Below are 24,680 nucleotides of genomic sequence, written 5' to 3' on the forward strand. Positions count from 1 at the left end.
GGTAGCTCGAGGCTGCAGACAGTGCAGCAGAATTATAATCCAACTGCAAGTATTTAAATATCACCCAACCAGCTGACAGGGAATATTAGAAAAACCTTAAAATGCCAAGACTCAGCATGTCACATACTGCAGTAGAGTGCAGGCTGGAGAGATGGAATTTATATTTAATGCAAGATTTGCTGAGAGTGAGCACACCAGAAATTTATAATTAGATGGTAATGGGGACAAATCCTCTTCTGATCAGTTTTACACCAGTAAACTGGTGGTGCTGATCCTAATTTATGCTAGTGCAGTGCAGGAAGAATTCAGCTAGTGTCCTAGACAGACCACTTCTTTTCCCTCACATCCTAACCACAAACATGAGACAGCCTAAGATATTTTTAAAATCCACATGTAAAAATATACCTGTCAATCCACCTCTCCTAAAAAAGTTCTTATTTGCTGCAACACATTAAAAAATACTTTGTTCATTCTTTAGTTCTGGAAATTCTGCGAACCCTGCATTTTTGGCCAACCTTTAAATGCGGCCAGGATTTAGCTTTAGGCCTTACATTATTATTACAAATTCCTTCAGAATAACTGCACTGTCTGTTACAACGTAATACTAAACTACTGAAAGTCAGCAATTAGCATAGAGGATTTATTACAAAAATCAAACAGGACTGGGAGCTGCAGTAATCCCCTCAAATTAACACCAGTCCTGAATCAATCACACACACATATAAAATAATCGGTTGTATCATACAGGAAGATTATTATGAGAAATTTTACAAGGAACAGGTATTCAAGACAGCTGAATTAATTCATACCTACCCACTGCAACCAATGACTTTATTATACAGGTAAGATGGGAGGCCTTTCAGATTAATGTTGTTATCCACATAAACATATTGCAGCTCCCGAGAACGACCTAAATCTGGGTTTAGAAAACAAGAAAAGTCAGGGGGAGAAGGGATGACATAGTGACAAAGCAAGAAAAGCAAAGCAATTCTCTTTAATTATAAATAAGCTGATCAGACCCAATGTAAGCAAATATAAATTAATACTTCTCTGTCGTAAAGTTTCAGCCAATGGTTTTATTATGCATGAGCTGAAAAGCTGCTTAGAAAAAAGCCTTTGAAATTACTAAAACAAAACCAAACCCCTTTTCAGTAGCTCTGAAAATCGCATTATAAATAATTGAATTTTAACACTGACAAACCCTGAAGTCAGTTTGAAGCAGCAAAGGGACAATTGATTTCAAATCCACAGTGCATACTTCCAAGTTCATAAGGTCAAACCTGCTTTCATTAACAGGCCCCATGTCACCGAAATCACAACTTCGCTATCTTTAGTAAAGTGGTAAAGACATAAACAAGAATGTGGTCAGTCCCATTCTTTCTTTTCTCGAAGAGAAACTTGTTTGATTACATTAGCCATAACCAAATACAACCAGTAATCATTCAGAAACAAGTCTATGTGATGTGGTAAATTACAAAACACAGGAAAATATACAAGCATCAAAGGCAGACCATTACACAACAAAAGTTGTATCTACAACTAAATAATCAATGCACCTGAAGGAGTGCTTCTTACATTATTTCTGTTAAAATACTCATGGCTGGCAATCAAAAGAAGCAAGTACAGCATGTTTAAGCAATACTTTCATGGACTAGAAATATATTAACATACTGCCTGATAGAAGCATATAGGCTTGGAATAATTTTACTTGGTTTAGAAAATCAAAGAGGGAAAATAGAGCGAAATTAAAAAGGAAAATTTAGACTTCTAGGAAGAATTCTTGGAAGCAAGATTTTCGCTTATCAGGAAGATCTCATCAGTGTAAAACTGTCTGCTATCAAGAGAAAAGCATGCCAATGTGAGACATTGAAAAAGACAAATCAAACTGAACTAAAAATAATATTCTAAAAGAGTTTTGAGCTGGCAAGAAAGCTGACATGTAGGATCATCCGGGCAGCCCATTTCATCTGTAGGTCCTATGCCATTTGAGATCCTGGGTTAGGAAAAGACATGTGCGTTTAATACAAAGCACAACGCAGAGGGAACAATGTCTGAAAGCCTTTCTGCCTGGGAGGGGATAGCTGCAACCCAGACCAGCTGCATTACAAAGATATTAAATAATCAAGAAGTCTGTATGCCTTTCGACTTAAACTTTGATGAGTGTGATATAGAAATGAAGCAAGATAAACAAGCATTTGGCTGAATCAGCCACATTGCAAGATGATACTAACATTGACTAATTCTGATTTCCCATCTTTATCAAATGTCAGTTACCTTGGTTGGCATAAAGATAACCAGAGAAATCAGCAGAGCTTTTGTCCCTTTTGTAATCATGGCTAAGAACAGAATAAAAAATTAAAACAATTTCCATGATATATCTATTTAAAAATTCTATTTGGAATCACGAGCTCCCTACTATGACAATAGGTTATGGAGTCCCTTCCTTATTATTGAACAGTTTTATTGTACACAAGAGCTCTGGACACTGCTTAGTGCAGATGATATTTTGAGTGATCCCCCCAAAGTTCTGGTCATCTTAAAATATACTGAGTGTCTTCAGCTGTCACCCACTTGAATGGCAGCTGTAAGCACCAGAAACCTTAAAAGCTCAAGCTGAGGAGAAGCTTCAGAGGGTGTCAATTATCAAATCTTGGATATAAAGAACAAGTGATGAATACCAAAAGAAAATTAACAGATTCCTTCTCTGAAATAAAAATGTTAACATTAGAAAAGCTGAGGGGTTTGGTTTTCTTTTTCTTTTAATATAGGCTCTGCAACAGCCTGTGGAAGCTTCAGGGACCTTAAGCTGAGCGTTGTTCAAACAACTGAGTCACTGGACATCAGGTGACATGTTCAACCATCACACGCTTCTCTGACCCCGTACCAAAGACATTCTAGTTCACAGACCTATCTGCTGCATCCATCAAGTGTCCCACCCCAAGAAGCAATTACAAATATCTCCACTGACTGATAGGAACTGCTGGGAGATGCTGCTGTGCGTCGGTATGAGCTACCACCTCAAAAAGATGATTTATTTTGGCTCAGGATTGCAGGGCTTAAAATAGTTTAGTGAAGTTCTGGGATATTTTTAGGTGAAACAAAAACATTGTTATCTTAACAATGAATAAAAATATTGTGATACTAAAGCACTGTAACACCATCAAATACTGTAAGGCTGGGAAAGAATCAGCCAATAAAGTGTAAAGCAGATAGCACGTGCATGGCACACCTCATGCTGCGAGAATATCGCCTCATGTTGCAGAAGCCAATTATACCCAGAAGAGCAGAAAACTATGGGTTGCTGGGGCAGCTTGAATGTGCTACTGTTTAACTTATTAACTTAGAGAATGGAAGAAAATTTTTAAAAGAGGCTCATCTTGCTCTTTTCTACACAGATGTATGCAAATGGGCTGAAAATCAGGCAAGTCAAAAAAAGCCCTAAAGCTGTTCTTTTCATATGCATGGAGGGGGGAGTTAGGCTGCATCTCATCTCTTCCCTCTGTCTTTATCTTAGGCTATGTTTAGAATCGAAGTTCTGAGTTGACTGCATTTCCTAGGTAATTAAAGCAAATTTTTGGATGTTAGACAAAATATCTCAGTAGGAAAAATTCAATTCCCCAAGCCAAATAGCCTGTAACTATAAATGTTCCTTTGATATAGCTTCTTTGCATTAAATAACCAAGCATCTTAGAGTCCCCAAAAGAGATCTTTTTCTAGTTTCAAACACTACCCCTAAAGTTTAAATTTAAAGAAATCGTCACTTTAAAAAGCTCTTTGTATCCCATCCACATTGATTTTTAAGTCTTCTATCAGTCAACAAATATTGTTAAAAGTTCTCTAGAAAATGAGCTTCTGAAGAACTCCATGAAATAAGGATAGTGTCCATCTATGCAAGGCTACAGCTACAAAGAAGGGTTTTCATGTGGCTTTTGCAAGGCCTGTACTGTGTCTAAAACATTTCCACTTTCCTCCTTCCAAGCTCCCAGATCAAAGCCCTTTCTCCCAGAAATGACCGAATGCCGTAAGTCCTGAACAAACCCCAATTCTATTTCTTTTTTTCCTTTTTCTCCCTTTTTTTTTTTTCTTTTTTTTTAACCTCAGGGCCCTGGCATATGCATTCCACATGGCTGAAGATGGAACAAAAGCTCTTGTGTGTCTGCACTGATGCTCTTTTAACCATACTGTGAGGGCAAGGACACAAAAGCAGCATATACTGAGGGGAGAATAAGACCTTTGTTTACTGTGCACTGATAATTACTAGACCCATTTTCTAAACAAAAAGTGCACTTAAACCCTCAATAAAGTGATATAACACTGAATATTTGCTGTCATAACATCCCCTGGACTTCCAGTATACTTGAGAATTTATGCCTTATTTTAATTGTATTTGTACTTTATTACATAAATCATTTTTATTTCTGCAGTGTCATCAGATTCGAATTCCTGCTTGCAGTGGAATTTGTTTTGAGGCATTGGAGCATCTGCTAACTGTAAAATCTTCAAGTTAAATTTCTGCCACAGGATAATTTATATTGTAAGTAGACTGATATAAAATGAGCACTAGTTCTATCTGCCATTCCTGAACAGAATTCCAAAGGCCATTTATTATTAGGGCAGCATGAAAGCTGCCTTGGCAATAACAGCACCATCCAGGGTGCAGTTTTCAGTTCAATTTATACATACAATTTAGGTTTCTTGTTAAATAAACGTATTAGGAAGGCCCAAAGTCTCATCTTGCTTCTCTGAATATAAACTGGAATATTCAATAGCTTTAAAACACTATTTTTTAAAAACAAAGTATTGGCATATCCAAGAATTCAGTATATTCTGCAGAAAAAAAAAATACTATTCCATTAGTTCACCCATCTGCTTGTTCATGTACCAGTTCTGAAAGTTAGAGAGTGGGACCAAGTATTTTTACTGTATTTTGTAAAATGGATTAATAGTGTTACACTTCTTTATCTTAATAGCATGTGCCCAAAATTATGTACTTTGTAAGAATGTACAGGACAAAAACCTACACAGTACCAATGCAGCAGTGCTATGAAAGTACTGTGCTACTGCAGGAGTAAATCCTACACCTGTCAAACTAGAAGAGGAAAATGCAGATTTCCATTACACTTAACAAGAGGCTCTAATGGCAGCTCAAGGAACACTAAGTATGAGGAAGAATGGATTCCTTGGCATAGTAGATGTCAACCACCATATGAAATAAATAAAGTAAATCACACTTTAAAATGCATTAAGCAGTCAGTTCCAAATGTATTTCTTCTAACATGGACGTGTCTAATCAAAATAGGGGGAAAAACCATTCTGTCAGGAGATGAATAAAATGTCAGCTTTCCAACTCCCTAATTGAAAACAAATGATAATATTTGCTTGAATATCACTTGCAGATATTTGTACAGTATCTTTCTCTGTTATTTAATGTTTTTACTTTCTCATTAACCACTAGAATGAAGTTGGATGTAAGAATACATAACCAAAAAAGCATTAGCCAAAATGTGCAGGTAGCAGAAATGATGCTACAATTATGCCTTCACTCCAGGAATAATCACAGAAAAATATTCCCCATAGATCAGGAGATAGTGCATTAAAAAGCAAAAAGATTGAATCTAATTCTCTCTTCTACTTAATTTCATCACATCTTGACCACTCCGAAGCCTTCTGATTCTTCAGAGGAAGGATTAAACATTTACATTTATACTGTGCTGCTTTTCCTCTGAACTCTAGGATTTATGATTCAGTTTCATATCCACAGATAGCAAATTATCTCCAAATGTTCACCAGTGAGTCACTATTAAGAACTACTGAACAAGGTCAATTGACAGTCTTTGATGTTTCCCGTTATTTTAAAAGTTCCTTTTGAATGTTTTGAATTTAAGTCTAAAAATAAAGAAAAAAGAAGGTGTGTCATTATATTAGAGATTTATTTCCTCCTTTTGAACTTAAAACACTTCAGCAGATCTATAGCTCATCCAGGTCACTGCTCCCTCACAGATAAGCTAGGAGCACAAAAGTAGCAAAAACTTTTGCCCTTTAATATTTCACATCTCATCTTAGAGAAGAGCATTTTATTTTTGCAAAACTCAGAAGATTCAACTTCCTGTCTGATGAAAGGGAGTTAGAAGTATTTGCCAAAATAGGGAAGTTACTCTGCTTGATTTAGTACTGTGGAATCTGACTGATGCATCCCGGAAATCATTTTCTCATTTATATAATGACATCTGTTTGGACATACCTAAAACACTGTGTCTGGAGACATTATTTGCACTTGCTTTCCAGGAATATAAATGAAGATGCTAAGAAAATCAGAAAGACCATAAACTTCCTGAAAGACTGAACTTCTAGTACTGAAAAAATGAAGTTAAACTTATACAATGTAATTCACTGAGAAATTATCTTGTTTCTAACCACCTCAATTTTCAGCTTCTTTTCAGTGTGTTCATCTGTACCTAATTAACACCCGACTCAAGACTGTATTCTAGGAAAACTATTAATGGCTATGCAAATGACATGACAGATCTTCATGCCTGTCTGTATTTCAGCAGAGATTAACTGGTGGCAGGGCTATAAAGTCACAAACGCAGGGAAGTGGACTTGCTTTTCACAAACAGAATATACAGTCCACACTTACTGACAACACAACTGACTTCTCACAACAAACCACCACTCACCAACTGCACCTCCTACACTTGAAGACCTGCTTTGACACTCGCAAACTTTGAAAGGGCTGAGAAAAAGGCTGATAAATTCTTTCCTGGACTACTACTGTGGAGGTTTTGAAGGTTGCTTATACAGAGCCCAAACTGAACCTTTGCTAGATTATGCAGTACTGACATTCCTAATGATGAAAAATTCCACAGTAGGTTTTAAACCCAAGCTGAAGTATCTTATTTAAATCATCAGATCCAGCAAACAGAAACAGATCATTACCCAAAGTGGTGGAACTCAGATTACATAGTACTATATTTAAACACAGCATCATTTAAACTTTTTTTCCCCTCAGTTAGCTAAAAATAAAGCAAATTTGATAGCTGACCTATTGCTCTAAAACAGACGTGAAACCTTAACCTGCATTTCTTTTTGTTTAATAACGTGTTTTCCAACAGTATGATCATTGTGACAACTCCATAAACAGAGGCTGTGGAGACCACCAAAGACAGGAAGTTTGTTTTGCCATGTCTCCTCCAACCCACCCCAGCCCAGGGATGCTGGTGACTCACCAAGTGGCAAAAACGCCAGGCGGTTTCCAGCCATGGAGAGCTCGTTGAGGCTCGGCAGTTGGCACAGATGGCGGGGAACATACCACAGGTGATTTCGGTCTGCAGTCAAGTACTGCAATGAAAGGCACATGTGCAGCCTTTCGGGTAAGGTTATCAAGCGATTGGTTGAGATGTCCAGGGTTTGCAGCTCCCTCAGGTCTCCAACCTCTACAATCCAAACAGGAGGCACTGAGAATCATTAATTGGCACAAACAAGATCCCCCCGAAATATATCACATAAAACCACAGGTCATCAGCTAGCCATGTGCAGTTCTTAAGATACCATTCTATCGATCTGTGTTGAGAACTGATACTAATAATCTCAATCATTTTCATATTTCACACCTTTTTGACGAGGAACAGTTATCAGTTTATCAGGACGTCTAAATATGAGATGTCTCAAGTAGAGCATTCCTGAAATGTGACAATTACTGCTGTCAAAATTATCAAGCACTTCCCAGTCCTAAACCAGAACCAGGAAAAAACAACCCAAAACACATTACATAGCTTGCTGTTATTGAGGGTGTTTTGCATGACCCCAAACTCATGCAAATGCAATATCTTTTTCTTAAAAACCAGCATTTGAGAATGCAATGCTTATATTCACCTTACTTAAGATTCTCTTGCAGTGAGACTTACAAATATATGCACAGCACTTCCTGCTTAGTGACAGTCTTTCACCAAGCATGCTTAGGAACAACAGCTGTGTCTTCATTACAGAATTCAAAAGACCTGGTTTCCATTAGAACAGAAATTGCTTAACCTCGAAGTTATATTATATTGTCAGAAGACATTACAGTAAGTTCAACCTCCAGTTGCAATAATTACAGCTTCTAGAGATTTTCTAACATTTTAAAGAATGTTAAAAGTACATTTTGTGGTTTAAATGGTATTGTGTCATTCCTTTACATAGGTAACAACTCAAGTTCTTAGGTGAGCACACAAGTAGCCTCACCTGTGCAAGTTATTTCCCTTGTGTCTGGCCTGTGGGATCAGGATGCACTTATCCAAGGACTGACTGACAAATACATTAAGCAGCTTTACAGGTTATTTCATTGTTTATTTATTCTTCTGCAGTCACTCAAAAATTTAATAACTCTGTAAGTTATTTTCCCCAAACATGGGGAGACTAACACTTTCGCTTCAGTTTTGAACGCTTAACAGCAATGAAACTAACTCATGAAGTGCTCCATGCCCCTAATTCTTACTGCAGCTCTCAGCATCTTGCAGAACCAAATGTACTTTGCTCTTGGCTGAATGAAAGCAGCTCTTGCATCTGATAGCTGCTAAAACAAGATTCGCCAGAATTTTCTGCACTGAAAACACCAGACAATCTACACAATCCGCAATCTGCACAATTTACAGCTCCATCACCCAGGGTTTGGGTTTTTTTTTTTTTTGAAGATATAAATAGGATAACATTGAACTGTTGAAGTTAAAGCTAAACAGAACCTGTTGTGCCCTGAAGTTCTCTCTGCAGGAGCTAGAAAATTCACAATTCCCTGAGCTCTGAGGTAGCACCCTGTACACTACACAAAGAAGAAAACAAAACACCAGGTTAGTTTCAAGCTGTCTTCTACACAATAGCAAATCTGAAGTTGACCTTGAAAAAAACTGCTAGAAATGTTACTGTCGAGACTGAAAGTATGAAAAGGGAAGTTATAATTCAGTGTTTACATAGAAGTCCTAATTAAACAAAATGTGTGTGCACATTTAAAAGGGAGCTTCTGCCCACTGCAAACAATCCCAGCATTAATTACAATAGAGACTCAACAACATAGTATAAAATATTACTGACAGAAGCAGCTGCTATGCACAGATGACCACATTCTTCAAACCTCTTGATTTTGATGTCAACAGGAATCATAAGCTTTATTTAAAAAGCTGCTTTGTTTTTTAGTACAAAATTGAATATAAATGGCACAAGCAAAATGAGCACTACTGAACAGCAAAAGACTAGTGTGCAAAAGAACTGCAGTAGAACTCATTTTGAAAGAGTTTTATATTCATCACAAAAGCTTATGCTTGAAAACAGTGACAGGAAGAGCCACCTACACGCAGCCAAACCACTGACCACATGCAGTCAATAACAGGGCTAGCTATTTTCATGCACTAACCTTTTTCTCTGCCACTAAAAACAGTTTTCTAGTTCAGTTTAGGTCCAAAATGCCATAAATGTTACGGTTGGCAAACCTGGCAGAGTTTCAAAGGCATTGCTAGAACGATATGTTTCAAATCTAAGAGGAAATAAAAGTATTCTCACTTTATCCTTCATCCAAAAAACACATACTTGCCTAAAACTTCATCCTCTCTACCTTAATCTTCCAATGCATACCAGATGTAAACATCCACTTTCAGCATAGTGCCATATGTTACAGAAACACCCACCGACCCATGATGAAGTTAGAAAGTCAACCAAAGTGCCATCAGATTACAGATATAACCCTCAGACTCCCCACCATTGTGCTGAAAACTCATTTTGAAGAACATGCTCAGACATTTGCTAATGACACTAAATTATCTTCCATCTCATTAAAGGAAAACCATAAAGAGGAATAACACAAAACATAAACAGTCCATTATTAAGTTTTTCAAGCTTTTAGTACTAAATACTATTATCCATGCCTTAATAATCTTGCAACATAAATACTGAGGGATGCCTTGGCTAACAAACATACTGAAAGACTTACAAATCTCTCTCTTGCTATCACCTCATCAAGCACTAGGACACATACGAGGGGTGGACTTTGGCAATTTTGGGCAGACCCAGAAAAGAAAATAGCTATTCCCAAATAAAAAGAACTGAAGAAAAAGGGACTTTTATTCATATAGCCCCCATGCACCCAAGCATAACAAAGAGACAAGCATACATCCCCATTGAACCACATTAAGGAGTCCCTGCTAGATTTAAATGAAATTCATAAATGCATAATGTAAAATTTCTATGAACTCTAGGATTAACACTATCAAAATCAACACGGCAGAGCACTGAGCCCCATTTTGGGATCAGAAGCCAGAAACAAAATGCTCAGTAGCTTTGCTAAACCCCCGACTTGGAACGACCTGGATTTGTGGAAGCACACACAGAGTCCAAATGTGAAGTTCCTGCGCCGGTTCTTGGACCCAAATGTTTCAGCTGCGTCCATATGCACAGATTACTGCCTTCACATCTAGCCGGGCAATTCTGTGGCTTTACCATATGGTACAAACATGTTCATGGCATAGTACACATGGAGTGGCTGACAGACTGTAAATCCACACACAACCTTACCTCACAAACTTAAACTCAGGCTTATACCCCAAGTCTTCCTACAGCCTTCTGAAGGCAGCTTCAGCGACACAGATGTACACAAAAATACTTCAGGCTATATTCCAAAACTGCCAGTGCTTGAAAAATTAGTTCTATCTTCCTCATCCTTGATAATATGAAGATTCAGAAGTGATTACCATGACTCCAAAAAGCAGCCTTTGCATTCACTGTAATAGCTTTCACAAGCGCTTGGAGAAAGGGACAATGAACTGTCATCTTATGCATTTGGGTTGCCAAAAGAAAACTGCCAAATAGGTCTGTGTCTCAACACAAAGAGAAATGAAACATCAGCATACTTAAAGAAAGTAACCAAAAAAATGAAACCTTGAAAGAATTCCAGGAAATTTCCAAAATCACTGACCTTCTGACAAAACCCTGTGTTTGTACAGACACCCTGACACCCGGAAAAAACTATTTCTGATTAAGGTGGTTTAAATGCCACTTTTAAAAATTAAGTCCATGGTTTTACATGAAGGAAAAAGCAGCCATCTGGAAGTAAGCAGCCTATACAACATACAGCAATTGACAAAGGCAAGTCAAACTTCCTTAACCTTCAGGGGGTACAGGCCTCACCAGCTGCATGACTCCAAAATAACTAACAGTCTTCCTAATGTTTCAAGAGCAATCCCACCTTTCCCTGATGGGCCATAACCCCAGATTTCATCCAAAGATATATGAAACACATACGCGATTGGATTTGAGTGTATGGAAGGCATGGACTTACTTCAAAATCAAACACTATCGGGGTCTTTCCATCCAAGTAAAACAAAAAAGGGGAAAGGAAAGGGCTACAGACCTACCTGCATGAGAATGCACCTCAAAGCAGGATAATAAGAGAAAGCAGAGAACCTACAAGGAATGGAAAAAGGGACTGATGAGCAAAGAGAGCTGGTGCTTAGAGGTCAGGCTGTAGAGTTAAATGAAAACTGCCAGGAGGCCAGGAAAATGGGAACTTGCAGACAAACAAAAGGTTTCTCAACAAGAAGTAAAGAGCAAGAAATGAAGAACGGGTGTCAACAAGGGGTAGAAATGAGGAGGATAGACCAAATATTAAATTAGCTTTTTGCATCATTTTTTCCTGTAAAAATAATGCTGCATATGAGGACAGAGACAGAATACCTCATGGGAACAAGGACAAAGCACTGAAAATTACCACATCCATTACTAAAATGAAATGAGGCTGCTTAAAAAATTTCCATCCCAGAACACTGAAAAAATGGGTTATATATCAAAACTGCAAACTCAGGCACGAGGATTCTCAATGAATAGGACATTTTCTGGGATAGCAGCCTAGGGTTGGAGAAGAAATGTAGAATCTGTGTTGAAAACAGCCCTGTTAATGTGAACTCGGTGCTCTTCAGTACCTTATGACAACTGTTCTAACGGGAATGTAACCAAGAGTACCCAATGACTACAACATAAATAGAAAGCCCAACGGAAGTGCAACCTGGATCTTTCCAGATGTAAATCATGTTATACTAAGTTATCTTGCATTTAAAGTACTGGTAACATGGTAGAGAACCAAATTATCATACAGGAAGAAGAGAAAGAACTTTTAAACTTAAGTGATTGAAACTGAATGAAAAATAACAGAAAATAAGCATGATAAGAAGGTGCTGCAAGAATGGTCTCTGCTTGAAACAATGAAGGAAACAAAGGACTGGGTAGAGTTGTTCACTATCTAAGGGTAGTGAGCCACCACTGAAAATAAGGCAATTTCCATACATGGCCAGCATTTTATTAGGAGCAAGGAAGTATGTTAATACACCTTTGTATTGCAAGCAATAATGATAGTCATGCTATTAAAATACAAACCCTTCCACCTAAAACCCTGGTACCAAAGAGTTCTAATTTGGAGGCAATCCTCTCCTGCCTGCTACACACTCTCCAATGCCAGCAACATGCTGCTGTTCCAAGGCTGCAGAATCTGTACTGAAAATCTTTGGTATATACGAAAAAGAAAGCTGGTTGTGTTACGAAAGGAACAGAAGGTGCTAAAAGTGGCTACCATGCTTCACCATGAAATGCTGTTTTAATCAACTTCCATGAACCTGGGAGCAAGACGCATCTTCCTATTAGACCTGTAAAACTAAGCAATGGTGAATAAGAGGTGTTTGAAGTCTTTCACACTTGCAAAGCTTATTACCTGTCCCATGTGGAAAAAAATGCAAGTCTACTCAAATTCACAGGCATGTATTATGATACTATTATCAATTTAAAACTGTGATGGACAGGAAATATAAGTTGAAATTGCTAAGAGCTTGATGGAAAAGATCTCCTTTAGATCTCCTGTGGGATGTCTCAGGAGGACTTAAATAGATTTTAAGGTGGTTAAAACAAATTAAATAGCCTATTATCTATTACATTACATTTACTGTCCTACCACGCAGCTCACATTTCATAGCCTATAAAAATTAAATTTTCTAGCACAAATTGGCACTTATGATAGACTTGTGCCATCTTCAAACAAGGAAGTTGGACCATAACTGAAAACTGGCATCATTAGATATAAGGACAAAGAAAGGGGGAGGCAAATTGAATCACATTTACATTTTGACACTGCTGTATGAAGATCTTTTACTGTATTGTGAAAGAGCTTGAAAAATGTTCTGCTTCTCAAGCCTAACAGACCTGAAGATGATTTTTTTCCTTGTATTTTTCCTATGTAGGCCAATATTTGCTCATACTTTAAGGAATAAAGAAGAGGAACTGGAAGAGATGTTGTGATACTGCAGCAACTATTTTATGCATAACCTGCTTGTAAATAAGGTGCTGAATATGAGTTCAAACCCATAAAGATTCTAGAGGGGGGGTGGGAAGCCTCTATCCCAACTGATCAAACATGAATCTTTTACTTTCAAAGCAATACTTATGGCTGAATTTCAGACAAGTATGCTGGCTGGAAAGAACAAGGTTAAACATTTTTCTGGGGCAGGATTGTCTTAATGAATGAACGCTCTCATGTAAGTAACACCCCTCCAGTACATTCCCAATTCCGTCTCACCTACTTCAGCCGTAAACTATATTGACCCTTCTCCAAAGTACTTAAGTAGCAAACAAAACCCAAAAGCAAGTGAAAAATACATACTTCTACTAAACATACCCAAACAGGGTATTTTTTTCCTCAACCTTGCTAAATGTCACACGCAAACTTAGTTGCAAACCTCATTTATTTTGTACCATCATTCACAAGCAAAGGTGATAGAAGTGGCTTTCTAAAGTCCAAACTTGCTAAATAGTAATTTTAGTTCAGCTAAAAATGGCTGAAAACAGGCATAAGGCATGAGGGTCTCATTATGGCAGACTCTTCGAAAGGTCAGTGGTTCCCCATCTTCTACCACAATTTAACATCGATTAACAAAACTGGCAGCCTTCTGTATTTCATGGGTCCAGCACGCTGTGCCTTCCCCAGCATCAGCACTGAAGCACCAGGGAGCAGAGATCCACAGTGGTTATTAGGCTGTACTCTGTATTTCCCCTAAATGCAGGTTTGGAATTCCATTTTCTTCCATAATTTGATGGTCTCAATGAGATCCGTTAGAACAAATCAGATGATAAAAATACCAGAAATGAGCATACAGGAGAAAAGCGGAAAAGGTGGGTGAAAGGGCAAGAGGGATGGGGAGGGAAAAACTTGTTTATGCAAAAAGGTAACTCCAGGCCATGAAACATCAGGTTTGCTGGGGGCTGGTTAGGGGGTTTTATTTGTTTGGTTGTTTTTGAAAGACAACCTATCCTTTCATTTTGTCCTAGTGTACTCTGCCTAGTACTTTACTGCCCCACAGCAAGGTACTATTGCTATGCAAATAGGTAATAGATGTGAAATTCATGTAGTACTATTATTCTATGGTTTTATTAAATATCCTAGATTTTGGATAGAAGAGCCAAAATGAAGCGTGACGAGACAGAACGGTACTTGTCAAGTATACTGCATGGAAAAGTCCGCTACCACCTTACAGAAAGTCTCTTATTTAGGAAGTGATGTGGTTTTGCTGTTGTCTTTCCTTTGAGGAGCAGCTGTTTTCGTTTTTCTGGGTGTTCCTGGGTGGTATGAACATAAACAAATGTGACATGAATAAAGCATGAGACCTGTTATGTTTCTCTTGTTTTGTTTGTGTCTTACCATCTTCACTGCTGCACATCATCTATAATTCACTGTGCACTAATATCAATACGTGGAAAGGGGGAAAAAAAAAAGCTTTCCAGAAGAACTTAGAGCATAAAACAAAGGAGCTAATTATCTGAACTGAAGATGCTGGCCAGCTAGAGATGGCTACTTAAGTGCCCTGCCTTGACCAAGTACAACAAACCACCTAAAACTAAGGCAAACAATGAGCATCCTAAAGAGAGATTAAGGATAATTCAGGAAACCACAGAGACAGGGCCAGTCATGGCTATAAATTCTAGGACAGCTTTTTCCTTCCTTCTTCAAAGGAAAAAGCTTCAGATCAACACAACAGACCGGGCTCTCTGACACAGATCAGTAGCTCCTAACCCGTTACTACACTAGTGTCTAAATAATCCAAGCAAAGACCTATCTGTTGTGACTGTTGCTATCAACTGTTTCCAACCAACTCGAAACAGGCACGTATTTTTTTCCTCCTCTTGTGGTTAGTGGGGCTTTTTTTCCCCTCCTGTCCAAGAAGTAACTAAATGTATTACAAAAGCAATAGGTCTATGTTAGATTTTCATCTTTCAGTGGAAAAGTATTGCACTGTATCAAGCCAAATTATGCTCATTTAGATTACTTTTGGAAGATACCAAAGAATCCTCTTCCCTGAAGGTAAACTGCCTTTGTAGCAAAAAAAAAAAAAAAAAAAAAATCAGCCATAAGATTGAGTGGGATGGGGGAAAGAAAACGAATCAAAGGAAGAACTTTAGTTTGGAACCATGCTTATGGCAGTGGAGTCACCATATTTGTTTTTCAAAGGAATGCTAATAGATGGGATTGTCTTAAGTGAAGTAAGAGCTCTTCCAGGCTACTGGAAGTTACTACAAATTGCAGCAGCAATTACAGGGGAGGGAGTGGTTAAACAGTCACAGGAAATATTCCCATTATAACAGAGGTGCATCTTCCTCAAACAAAAACTCTGGATCCAGATCTACTAGGAGCAGTAAGAGGAGCTTCTCTTGCTCCTCCTCACTTGCTCAGCTTGTCTGTGCGGCCACTCAGCTGACTGTCCAGTTCACCAGTGGAGAAGGGTAGGCAGGAGCTACTATAATGTTCTACTGAGCTACTATAATCTGTTACTGAGAAAATTGTATGGACCAACTACTAACAATTTCTAACTAAGATTATCACAAAAAAATAAGACATCAGATTCCAAACAACACTGACAATGTCCTGATTTTCAAAATGCTGAAAGCAACTGCAAGCCTTATCTTCATCAGTGGAAGATACTGCTGCTTAGTGTTTCAAATCAGCATCAAGTAGACAAGTGAGGCTTGCAATTATACTTCAACCCTCCACACTCGGCTATTGTGAATTGCATTCCTCTAGCTACACAAGTAAGTAGTCTTAGCCCATAAAGCTCTCAAACATTAAATAATTACCAACTAGAGTACACTTGCAGTTGCTCCCTATGAGTGTCTTCCATAAGGAATGAGAAATTTATGCAGATTTGGACAATAGTAAGGTAAAAACAGGTCTTTATTTCAAATGCCACTGCAATAAAATTAAGATAACTGAAATAAAGGTATCAAACTTTGTGTTTGTGACATGAACCACAGGAAAGTTAATCTCATATAATAGCTCCAGTTCTACGCATTCTCTTTAAAGGCTTTTCCCATTTAGATTTAGTGTCAGTAAATGATGCATTTTATTTTGCCTCAGTTTATTTAATAGGCTAGCTGAGTAAAACTAAGGATGTCGATAACAAGCAGTATTTTAACTCTTTCACAATGGTGGTATGAATGAAAATCATACTTGGCCTGCAAGGTCAAAATGGAAATCAGTGCATTATAAAATTCTTCCATTGCACAGCACTAACAATTACTGTTGGTTCGCCTTCAAAGAATGAATGATTTTCCTCTCAAGCTTCCCCAAGCACCCACATCCCACTAGTAAATTGCATTTGCTTAGTGCACAAGTAAAATCAACTACCCGTTAATACAGCTAATCACTGCACCCAAGTTACAGAGAGCTTAGGGAAAGAAAAACAACAAGGGATCCAGAAAGACAAATTACATTCACAGACAGCTTCATTTATAAAGACTTAGTGAGTTTAAGGGGAAAACAAGTTAACTTGTAACACTCAATCCTAAAACTTACAAAAATTCAACTTCAACAACTGATTTTTTTCCTGTCACAAATATTAATTTGGTGCAACAACAAAAAAGAGGTTTGAACATTTCAAATTAACAAGAGTTTTTACATGAAAAATGAGTAGCAAGTTACTTTAGTTAACAGGTAACTTTCTGCTGAAAACTAAAAAGCTGAATAGGCTTTATAAACTACTGAATTTCATGAAAAGTCTGCAGTCATGTGCTGTCGGAGCAGATGCAATCTGTTTAACTTTCACCACCCTTGTGATAGTTGGGAAGGATAGAGTGAACTGCATTTTTCACCATTTATTTTAAAACAATATTTGTAAAAGTAGGACATAATCCTTCTGAAAGCTGATCTCGCTTGTACGGTTTACTTGGTCTTTGCTTAGGACCCTCCTGAAATAAGTCAGTGCAGCAAAACAAAGTGAGAGCCCTTGGGCAGTACACCACACTGAAACCAGAAAGGCATTTCTAATGTAACTCTGGAATTTGCAAAGCAGCCACTATTACCATTTCCTTTTTCACACATTTACAAACTGATGAAAAATTTCAGGGAAAAAAAGACCTGCAGTTTAATATCTGTTCAAAGCTGAGCTCCTTTGAAAGCCTGACTAAACACTACTGAACAGATTGTCCCTATTAAGGAAGCTTTCATACTACAGGAACACAAACATCATTTGTATGTGAAACACCTTTCTCAGCATACATCCAACTCTCCATCTCAGAGGTTTAGCCTTGACCTTGTCAATACACATCTGTCTTCACCCATGTGAACAGCTATTGCAAAATGTTTATGAGAGAGGCCCTGAGCATCCCTTTAAGATCAGTTTTACTTTTGGGTAACAGTTCTAAAAGAAAGACTTTCACAAGTATTTTAAAGAGCATCTGTTCTGAAGTTTCAGAAGTGAACTTCATATACATCACATGTGTCTTGAACCAGGCACTCAGTAAAGTCAGATCTTTACTATCAGCAGCAGCAGCAGAATTCAGTGCTGACAGATGACTTACAAAAAACTTCTGCAAATCCCTTACTTAGGGGGCTATTTTGATCCTAGGCACTGTATGACAACTCAAGTTCAGGTTAATTTCTTGGAATACGTTAACTCTCAGTAATAAGTGATGTTTTTTGTAAGAACAGTCAAAGGGAGGAGACTTACTAGAAGTTCCATATTCTGCCTCTCACAATAAAGACAGGCTAATACATGCATTGCGCAAGAAGGAGAATCCACCTCATGAGAGCCTGAAGGTATGTTGCACAGAACATGACTGTTGCCAGCCATAACATGGAAAAACCCCTGTATCAAATTCCAAAGAAGAGGCTTTGCTGTGCTCTCAGTACAGGATTCAGAACATTGAGGGAAGAAGTTCCAAAAGGAGGGGAATGACATCTTAAAAAAAAAAAAAATAAAGTTATTTGATTTTTATTTTAATGTGGGTTTTCTTTTTTAATATAAGAATAAAGTTGAAAAATGCTGAAGAACCCTTTATTATTTAAATCACAAAAGCAAACAAAAGAAAAATCCCCACAATATCTTAACAGAGATGAAAACACTCTATTGCAATAAACACAACACTGATTACATTCATTTTTAGCAGTACTGAAGACAGTTGCCAGACAAGCAACAAAGCCTTGCATCTTCTTAGTTATGAAGATTACCAGAGATGCCACCAAGAATTTGGGGGGGGGGGATTTGCTAGACCTGTGAATGAAGCAATGATCTGTAGAGCTTTAAGGTCACACAGGTAATACATAAAATTAAGGCAATTAGCACTGTTAATTTTTATAGTCTTTATGGATTTGCAGATAGATTTATAAACAAACCTTCAAACCCTCAGAGCAAGACTGTAACATATACCTAAGAAATTAAATTTCTGGTAGTCTTGCTTTTCTACATCTTATATTCAAATCTACAGGAATAAGACTGACCAAAAGCAACTAAAGACCCTCCACTTTTTCCTCTTCTCTGCTATGCAGTCAATAAGCTCACATCAAACAAATACCACAAATGGAATCATTACTGAATTCGAACACAATGCAGCCACTTCCAGAGCTGTTTCTGTGGTATATAACTGTGCCACAGTGTGTCCTCTCCATAAATCTCAAACCCAAGTTTTCAAACAATCAAAACGTAATAAACTCCAAATAATTCTGTTTGACCTTCATTAGTTAGGTCTGTGTGCCAGCTCTAATCAGTTCTCACAAGCACATTCCACTTCTTAAAAACAGACTGTAGAAATACATTTTTCAAACTAAAAGGAACAGAATGCATTGTTTTGATGCTACAGCCTGAAGCCCTTTATCCGAGTTTTATCAAAGTATACCCTATCACTGATCAAAGCAGCAATGACAACTTAATGTTCTTTAAAGTTATATACTGCTGCATAAACTTCCCACTTTTGTCTTGTGGCCTCCGGCTCAGCATGTCATTGGGAGTATATTCAAAGGTCAAGAGACGTTCTTTCAGAAGCCCTGTTCCCAAGTGGCAGCTCTCATGATTGCAGGAATGGAGTGGGGTAGATTAATTCCATCAGGGCTCTGTTCCCTGATGGAATACCCTAGATGATATACCCTAGAAACTTCAGGTTGTCATTTCTTCCATCAGATTTTTGGAAGACTACTTTTTATGTTACTGTATGAACTATCTGTGTATGGTAGTAGCATTTCCACATCACCCTGTTACTGATTTTGTCATCCTCTCAAGACCTCTTCTCACTCTAGGACTGAAAACAGTATTTCATTTTAAATTCTTTTCTGTTTAATATTTTGCATGTGACTGGCTGATTTCCTAAAGCAAAGCTTGGAAGCGAATTGGACATGCAAGACTTATAATCTGTATTTTAGCAATTTACCAAGAAATCTCGAATTGAGTTTACTAGAAAAATATTTTGCAATTTCATGTTTAATGAACTGTGTTGAAACGAGCTGTACTTAAGACTCCTTGTTTAATAAAAGGGCATCAGAACATACAACATAACTACCATGCTTCTACAATTATTAAGGTCTCCAACATCTCCGTTAAGTTTTAAGCTTCAGATGAATGCTTGTCATGATTACTTGAAGCACTCTCAGTATCTTTAAAATTCCTGCCTGCCCCCAACACACAAGAAGAAAACCCCTGGAGAAACAAGGCTTAGTGCCTTGAGAAATCGAGGACAGCAAATCTAAGGAATGAGCCAGGATTCAAGAGGCAGTACCAAATCTCTTAACAATAGAGAATCCAGTTAAATCTGCTCCCATACTCTCAGGAATGCACAAATCATCCAAGTACCTCACCATTAGAAGCAGCACTCCAACTCCTTTATCTTGGCACAGCTCCTTTACCTCCTATCTAAAAAGCCCTTGCGGGGGACGGCTACCAGGGGGAAAGCCCATGGCCCAGAGCTTAGAAAACATACGTGTTCCTGCAAAGATTTTCATTTTCACAAGGGAGTATTGCAAAGCCAGAAGCACAACAGGCTTGAGAGTACCACTGGTAATAATTAGCTTGGCTCTTCTCTGCTCCATCCTGATTTCACCTACACCTCCCCATCTTTCTTCGTAACTCCATTTCAGAGAAATAAAGGAACTGAGTGGGAGAGAACTATGGGGCTGGCAGGGCCAGATTTTGCATGTTTGATGCACGATAACTTTCACAAGCATCTCACACAGAAAGGCAGGGAACAAGTGGCAACACTGGCCCATTCTCGGAAAGTACTTCCTAAGCACTAAAAACGTAGGAAACCGGAATTTAGATGCTTCAGAAAGTAAAAACTGAAAATAAAAATACTGGGCAACAGGCAGCTTTGCAATGACAGTTCTGCCCTCTAAGACATGTTAATTCTACAGCATAATAAAAAGGTATTTTAGTGATTAGAACTCCATGCAGCGTCATTCTAAGATGTTTCTTTCCAGACACACAATGCCACTGTTAACACTCTTTAAGATTCTGTGCCCAGGAAGAATTACCACATAAAAAGGGAACCTTTACAGGTCACCCTCTGTCCAGTCCATACAAAGAATCTAAATGAAATCACCCTGGACTCAAGTGCTGATGTACCAAACTCCACTCTCAGACACTCTTATATCTATTAACGAGCTCAGTAAGTACATGAGCACACTGTTCATGTTTTAAGTACAGTCAAACTTCAATCAGACTTTTTCAAATTAAAGCAACACCAAAACCAGAGTAGGGACCTAAGAAAAAGTGTGACTGATCCAAAATCATGATCATCTTGCTAAAATACATAAGAAAGAAAAATCAGTAAAGTTATGTTAGAATATTTAAGTCACTCAAAAATGTAACACTAATATTAGAGAACTCAAACAGCTGGTCATTAGGATTTTGCTTCAATAGGATTTTAGCTTTCAATCTACTGACATGAAACCTCAATGTTAGTTTCAGTTTGGCCCTGATCACTTTTCCAGATACACAACCACAGCCATTGTTTTTAAGATCTACGTTTTACACAATTGCAGGCACTTGGAAATACAAGGCACTGAAGCATATCACAGTTTCTTTTAAGTAAAAACATGCTCATTAAAACAGCTTAATTTCCAAATACTTTTCCCAGTAATCGTGCTAAATTAGGGCAGTAAATTTTAAGATGGAATTTTCTAGTCCAATAAGCCGAGTACACAAAGCAGTATTTGAATATGTAATTTAAATGTTACAAAGACATTGATGGCTTCTTCCAACTGTTTCCTATTAGTTTTCAGATTAACGAATTACAACACGTACATACTTAGCACATGCATTTTTGAGAACCTGCTGTGCAATGCCAGAATGAGGAATACCACAGGCCATTGTTGAAAGAGATAGTTTTGTTGGGGTTTTTGTTTCTTAACATCATTTCTGCTGCAGTTACGGGAAATGTTACGAGTTCCAGGATGCCCCATAGAAGCCTATCTGGAAGTTTTGGAACAAAAACATACATTAGAAGAACACTATAAGCTTAAAATATAGCTCCTGAATTTTTCTGACTACATGTTTATACTATTTTTGCTACCAGTATCGAGTGTCATTATGAAGCTTCCATGGTATACTAAAAAACATTGCACAATAATAACAAAGAGGCTTTTAAAAGCCCCTCAACAGTGGGAAGTGTTAAAAAACAACTGTAGGAAGGGGCAAGCAGACAAAAAGAGAATAGTGAACAGCTCTGTATACACAGATGACTCATCCTGACACACTGTACAGGTGAGGGTACACAGGAAAAACTTCAGTTAATTAAAGTTTCCAGGAATTTAATGGAATTTTTCTCTGTCTTCACTTCCCTTCCATAAATTCAAAGTACTCAGAAGTACTAGTAGTCCTCCTGAGAACTTGACCTAAACCAAATGTTTGAGCAAAGCAATCTCTGTTATAAACTCTCATACAACAAACAACCTTGAATCAAAAAGGTACCCCTGTGTTTGGACATGCATGAAAGCTAATCTGTAAGGAATACCACAATATCCTGCCCTGTGCTTTGGTCAGCTCTAGTTGGGTCACAAAATCCAGTGACAATCACGAGCCATCCACACTGCCATCTTGTTCCTAAGTCTTCAGCTATGACTGTTATAAGGGGACATGTATACAGGGGGAATCTTTCTTGTAAGAACTTTCAGCCTTTACAGGCTGTGAATTTATACAAGAGCAAAACATGTACAAATCCTTCCTCCCAGAAATCCAAAGAATGTCTTAAAGATACCATCAAGTATTTCTGTTGTGCTTCTACGTTAATACAGCATAATTACTGCAGCCTTCTTAATCCTGATGGGAAAAAAAAAACAATACCGTAACAGGCAAGAGTGAGGAAGTTCTGCACTGATTCAGATTTAAAAGTATTTGTTGTTGTTGAACCTAGGAGCTACTGTAAACCCAGTACAATGAACTCTTGGTTTTACACAGTAAACTTAATCTAGAAATGAATTATTAAACAGAGTGTATATTTTACAGATCTGTGCAAAGTAAAACTTCACCTCCTTCAAGGAAAACAATGTATTAGGATAATAATAAGATTTTTATTTAGGAGTCAATGCTCCTTTAAATAGCCGCGCACTTACAGAGTGCAAAGCTCATGAAACCTAATCTATGTTTTCCTCAAATCCCCACAAGTCCCTTTACTTAAAAACACCACACTCCTGGATGGGTGCCTGGCGTACCAAACCTGTCCCGTCGTGCGTATTTTTAGCCATGTTACTAAATTAGGAAAGCAGAGTGGACTAAGGTTATTGCCAAGCCTGAAAAAAGAACAGGGTCTGCATCAGTTTGAGCCTTTGCTCTTAAAGTCATAACCATTATAAAAGAAGTTTGAACTTAAGTATCAAAGCGATCTGCTCTTATCAGAGACAGTAATAAAAGCACAAGGGAAATACAGGAGCAAAAATAAAACATAAAACCAAGAAAGCCAAATTTATTCCTCCCCATTTTGAAGGCTGTAAATCAAAATAAAGAAAACAAGTTGACAAATTAGTTAAAACTACATATTTTAATGCCAGGGTCTAGAATAAGAATAGAATTATTGGCATGCTGTACACTATGATCAGTGGAAATCTACTGTGAAAAGGAGGCATGGAAGGAGTTGTGTTTATATGCCTTTAATTAAAATTTACTGAAAAACCTTATAGTGAGCTCTGTTCAGAATTACTAAGTTGGGCATTCAAGAAGTTTTTACCAGTGAAATACTGGTATGAATAGTAAATACAGATATTGTACTTTATAGGAACTTTTAAAAAGTGAGAGAAATGAATATGCAGTTTTCATGTCTCAAAGCTTCTCTTGCCCCCAGTTAGGAAAGCAAATTCCAAAGCAAAACGGACCTAGCAATAATCAAGAAACATTTCAAGGGTTACTTTATAAATAGGTGAAGCAGTAACCAGCAATTATAGTTTGATTTATAACTTTAATAACAACTGAACCCTCCTTGTCAGCACCTATGCAAAAGAAAGTGATCCAGTATTTATCTCTATACTTTTCAAAATTCATGTTCACAAACTCTTCCAGCCTTCTGCAACTGCAAGTTGTTTCAGTTAGAAAAGCTCCCTGACCTTAGTGCTGTTAATTTCCTATTAATTTAGAGGGTTATTAATTATGGAGATATAATTATTAATTTCCTAATAATGGGTGGAAAGACTCCATCCTCCCCAATGCTAAATATGATCAACCTCAAAAAAGGTGTGGTCTTAACAAATGGAATGGGAACACCCAAGTTCTATTTCTGGCTAACACTGACTCCTGCTGTGGCCTGGAGCAAAGCACTTCTGTGAAAAACACTTTTTTTCCATTCTGTAAAATGAGGATAACACTCCCTTATCAGCTTCACAGGATCTTTCTCAAATGCTTTGAAGATGAAGTTTTATAAGCCTACAAATGTATTTTAATGAGGCTTAAACTGACTATATTTCTAAAGCAATTTGCCTTAAAAAGGAAAAGTATTTGAACAGAAATGAAATTACTATAATTGCTATTAACCTCCCCTAAATACTGCCTTTAAAAAACCAAAGGCAGATGAATAAATTTCCCTTCACATTCTACCTAAATGAAGCAAAATGGCAACAAGTGGATGCAGTATACAGAAGTCACAAGAGACAACACAGAAATGTCAATTTGAAATAGAAGCTACACATCTATTTTGGGGAAGAAAGGGCATTTGCTCAACCTGTCTTTGCCTCCTGCAGAGATCCTGCGCACCGCTTCAGCAACAGCTGATGCTACCCAGTCACCTGCACTTTAACTTGACAGAAATAAGAAAGAACATCACACATTTTACAGGTAGTATTATTTGACTGCATTTTAATTTTTTGGCCTGTTCAATGCACTCAGTTCTTGATTTTCAAAGTTCCCAGACGACAAACACAAAAGGAAACGGTCTACCCC

General features: G+C 37.7%; 1 protein-coding gene across 3 annotated transcripts in view; it reads right to left on the bottom strand.

Annotated features, from left to right (window-relative positions):
* The window catches only part of LRRC28 (leucine rich repeat containing 28), a 53,232-nt gene that overhangs the window by 13,202 nt on the left and 15,350 nt on the right, over positions 1-24,680 (bottom strand). For all 3 annotated transcript variants that reach the window (XM_065688372.1, XM_065688373.1, XM_065688375.1), the window contains 2 exons: positions 7,227-7,433; positions 814-916 (listed from right to left, as the gene is read on the bottom strand). In XM_065688372.1, the coding sequence (XP_065544444.1) occupies positions 814-916; positions 7,227-7,433 (310 nt within the window). The remainder of the gene's footprint in view (positions 1-813; positions 917-7,226; positions 7,434-24,680) is intronic.

This window comes from Lathamus discolor, chromosome 8 (assembly GCF_037157495.1).
Source record: "Lathamus discolor isolate bLatDis1 chromosome 8, bLatDis1.hap1, whole genome shotgun sequence".
Classification (NCBI taxonomy): domain Eukaryota; kingdom Metazoa; phylum Chordata; class Aves; order Psittaciformes; family Psittacidae; genus Lathamus; species Lathamus discolor.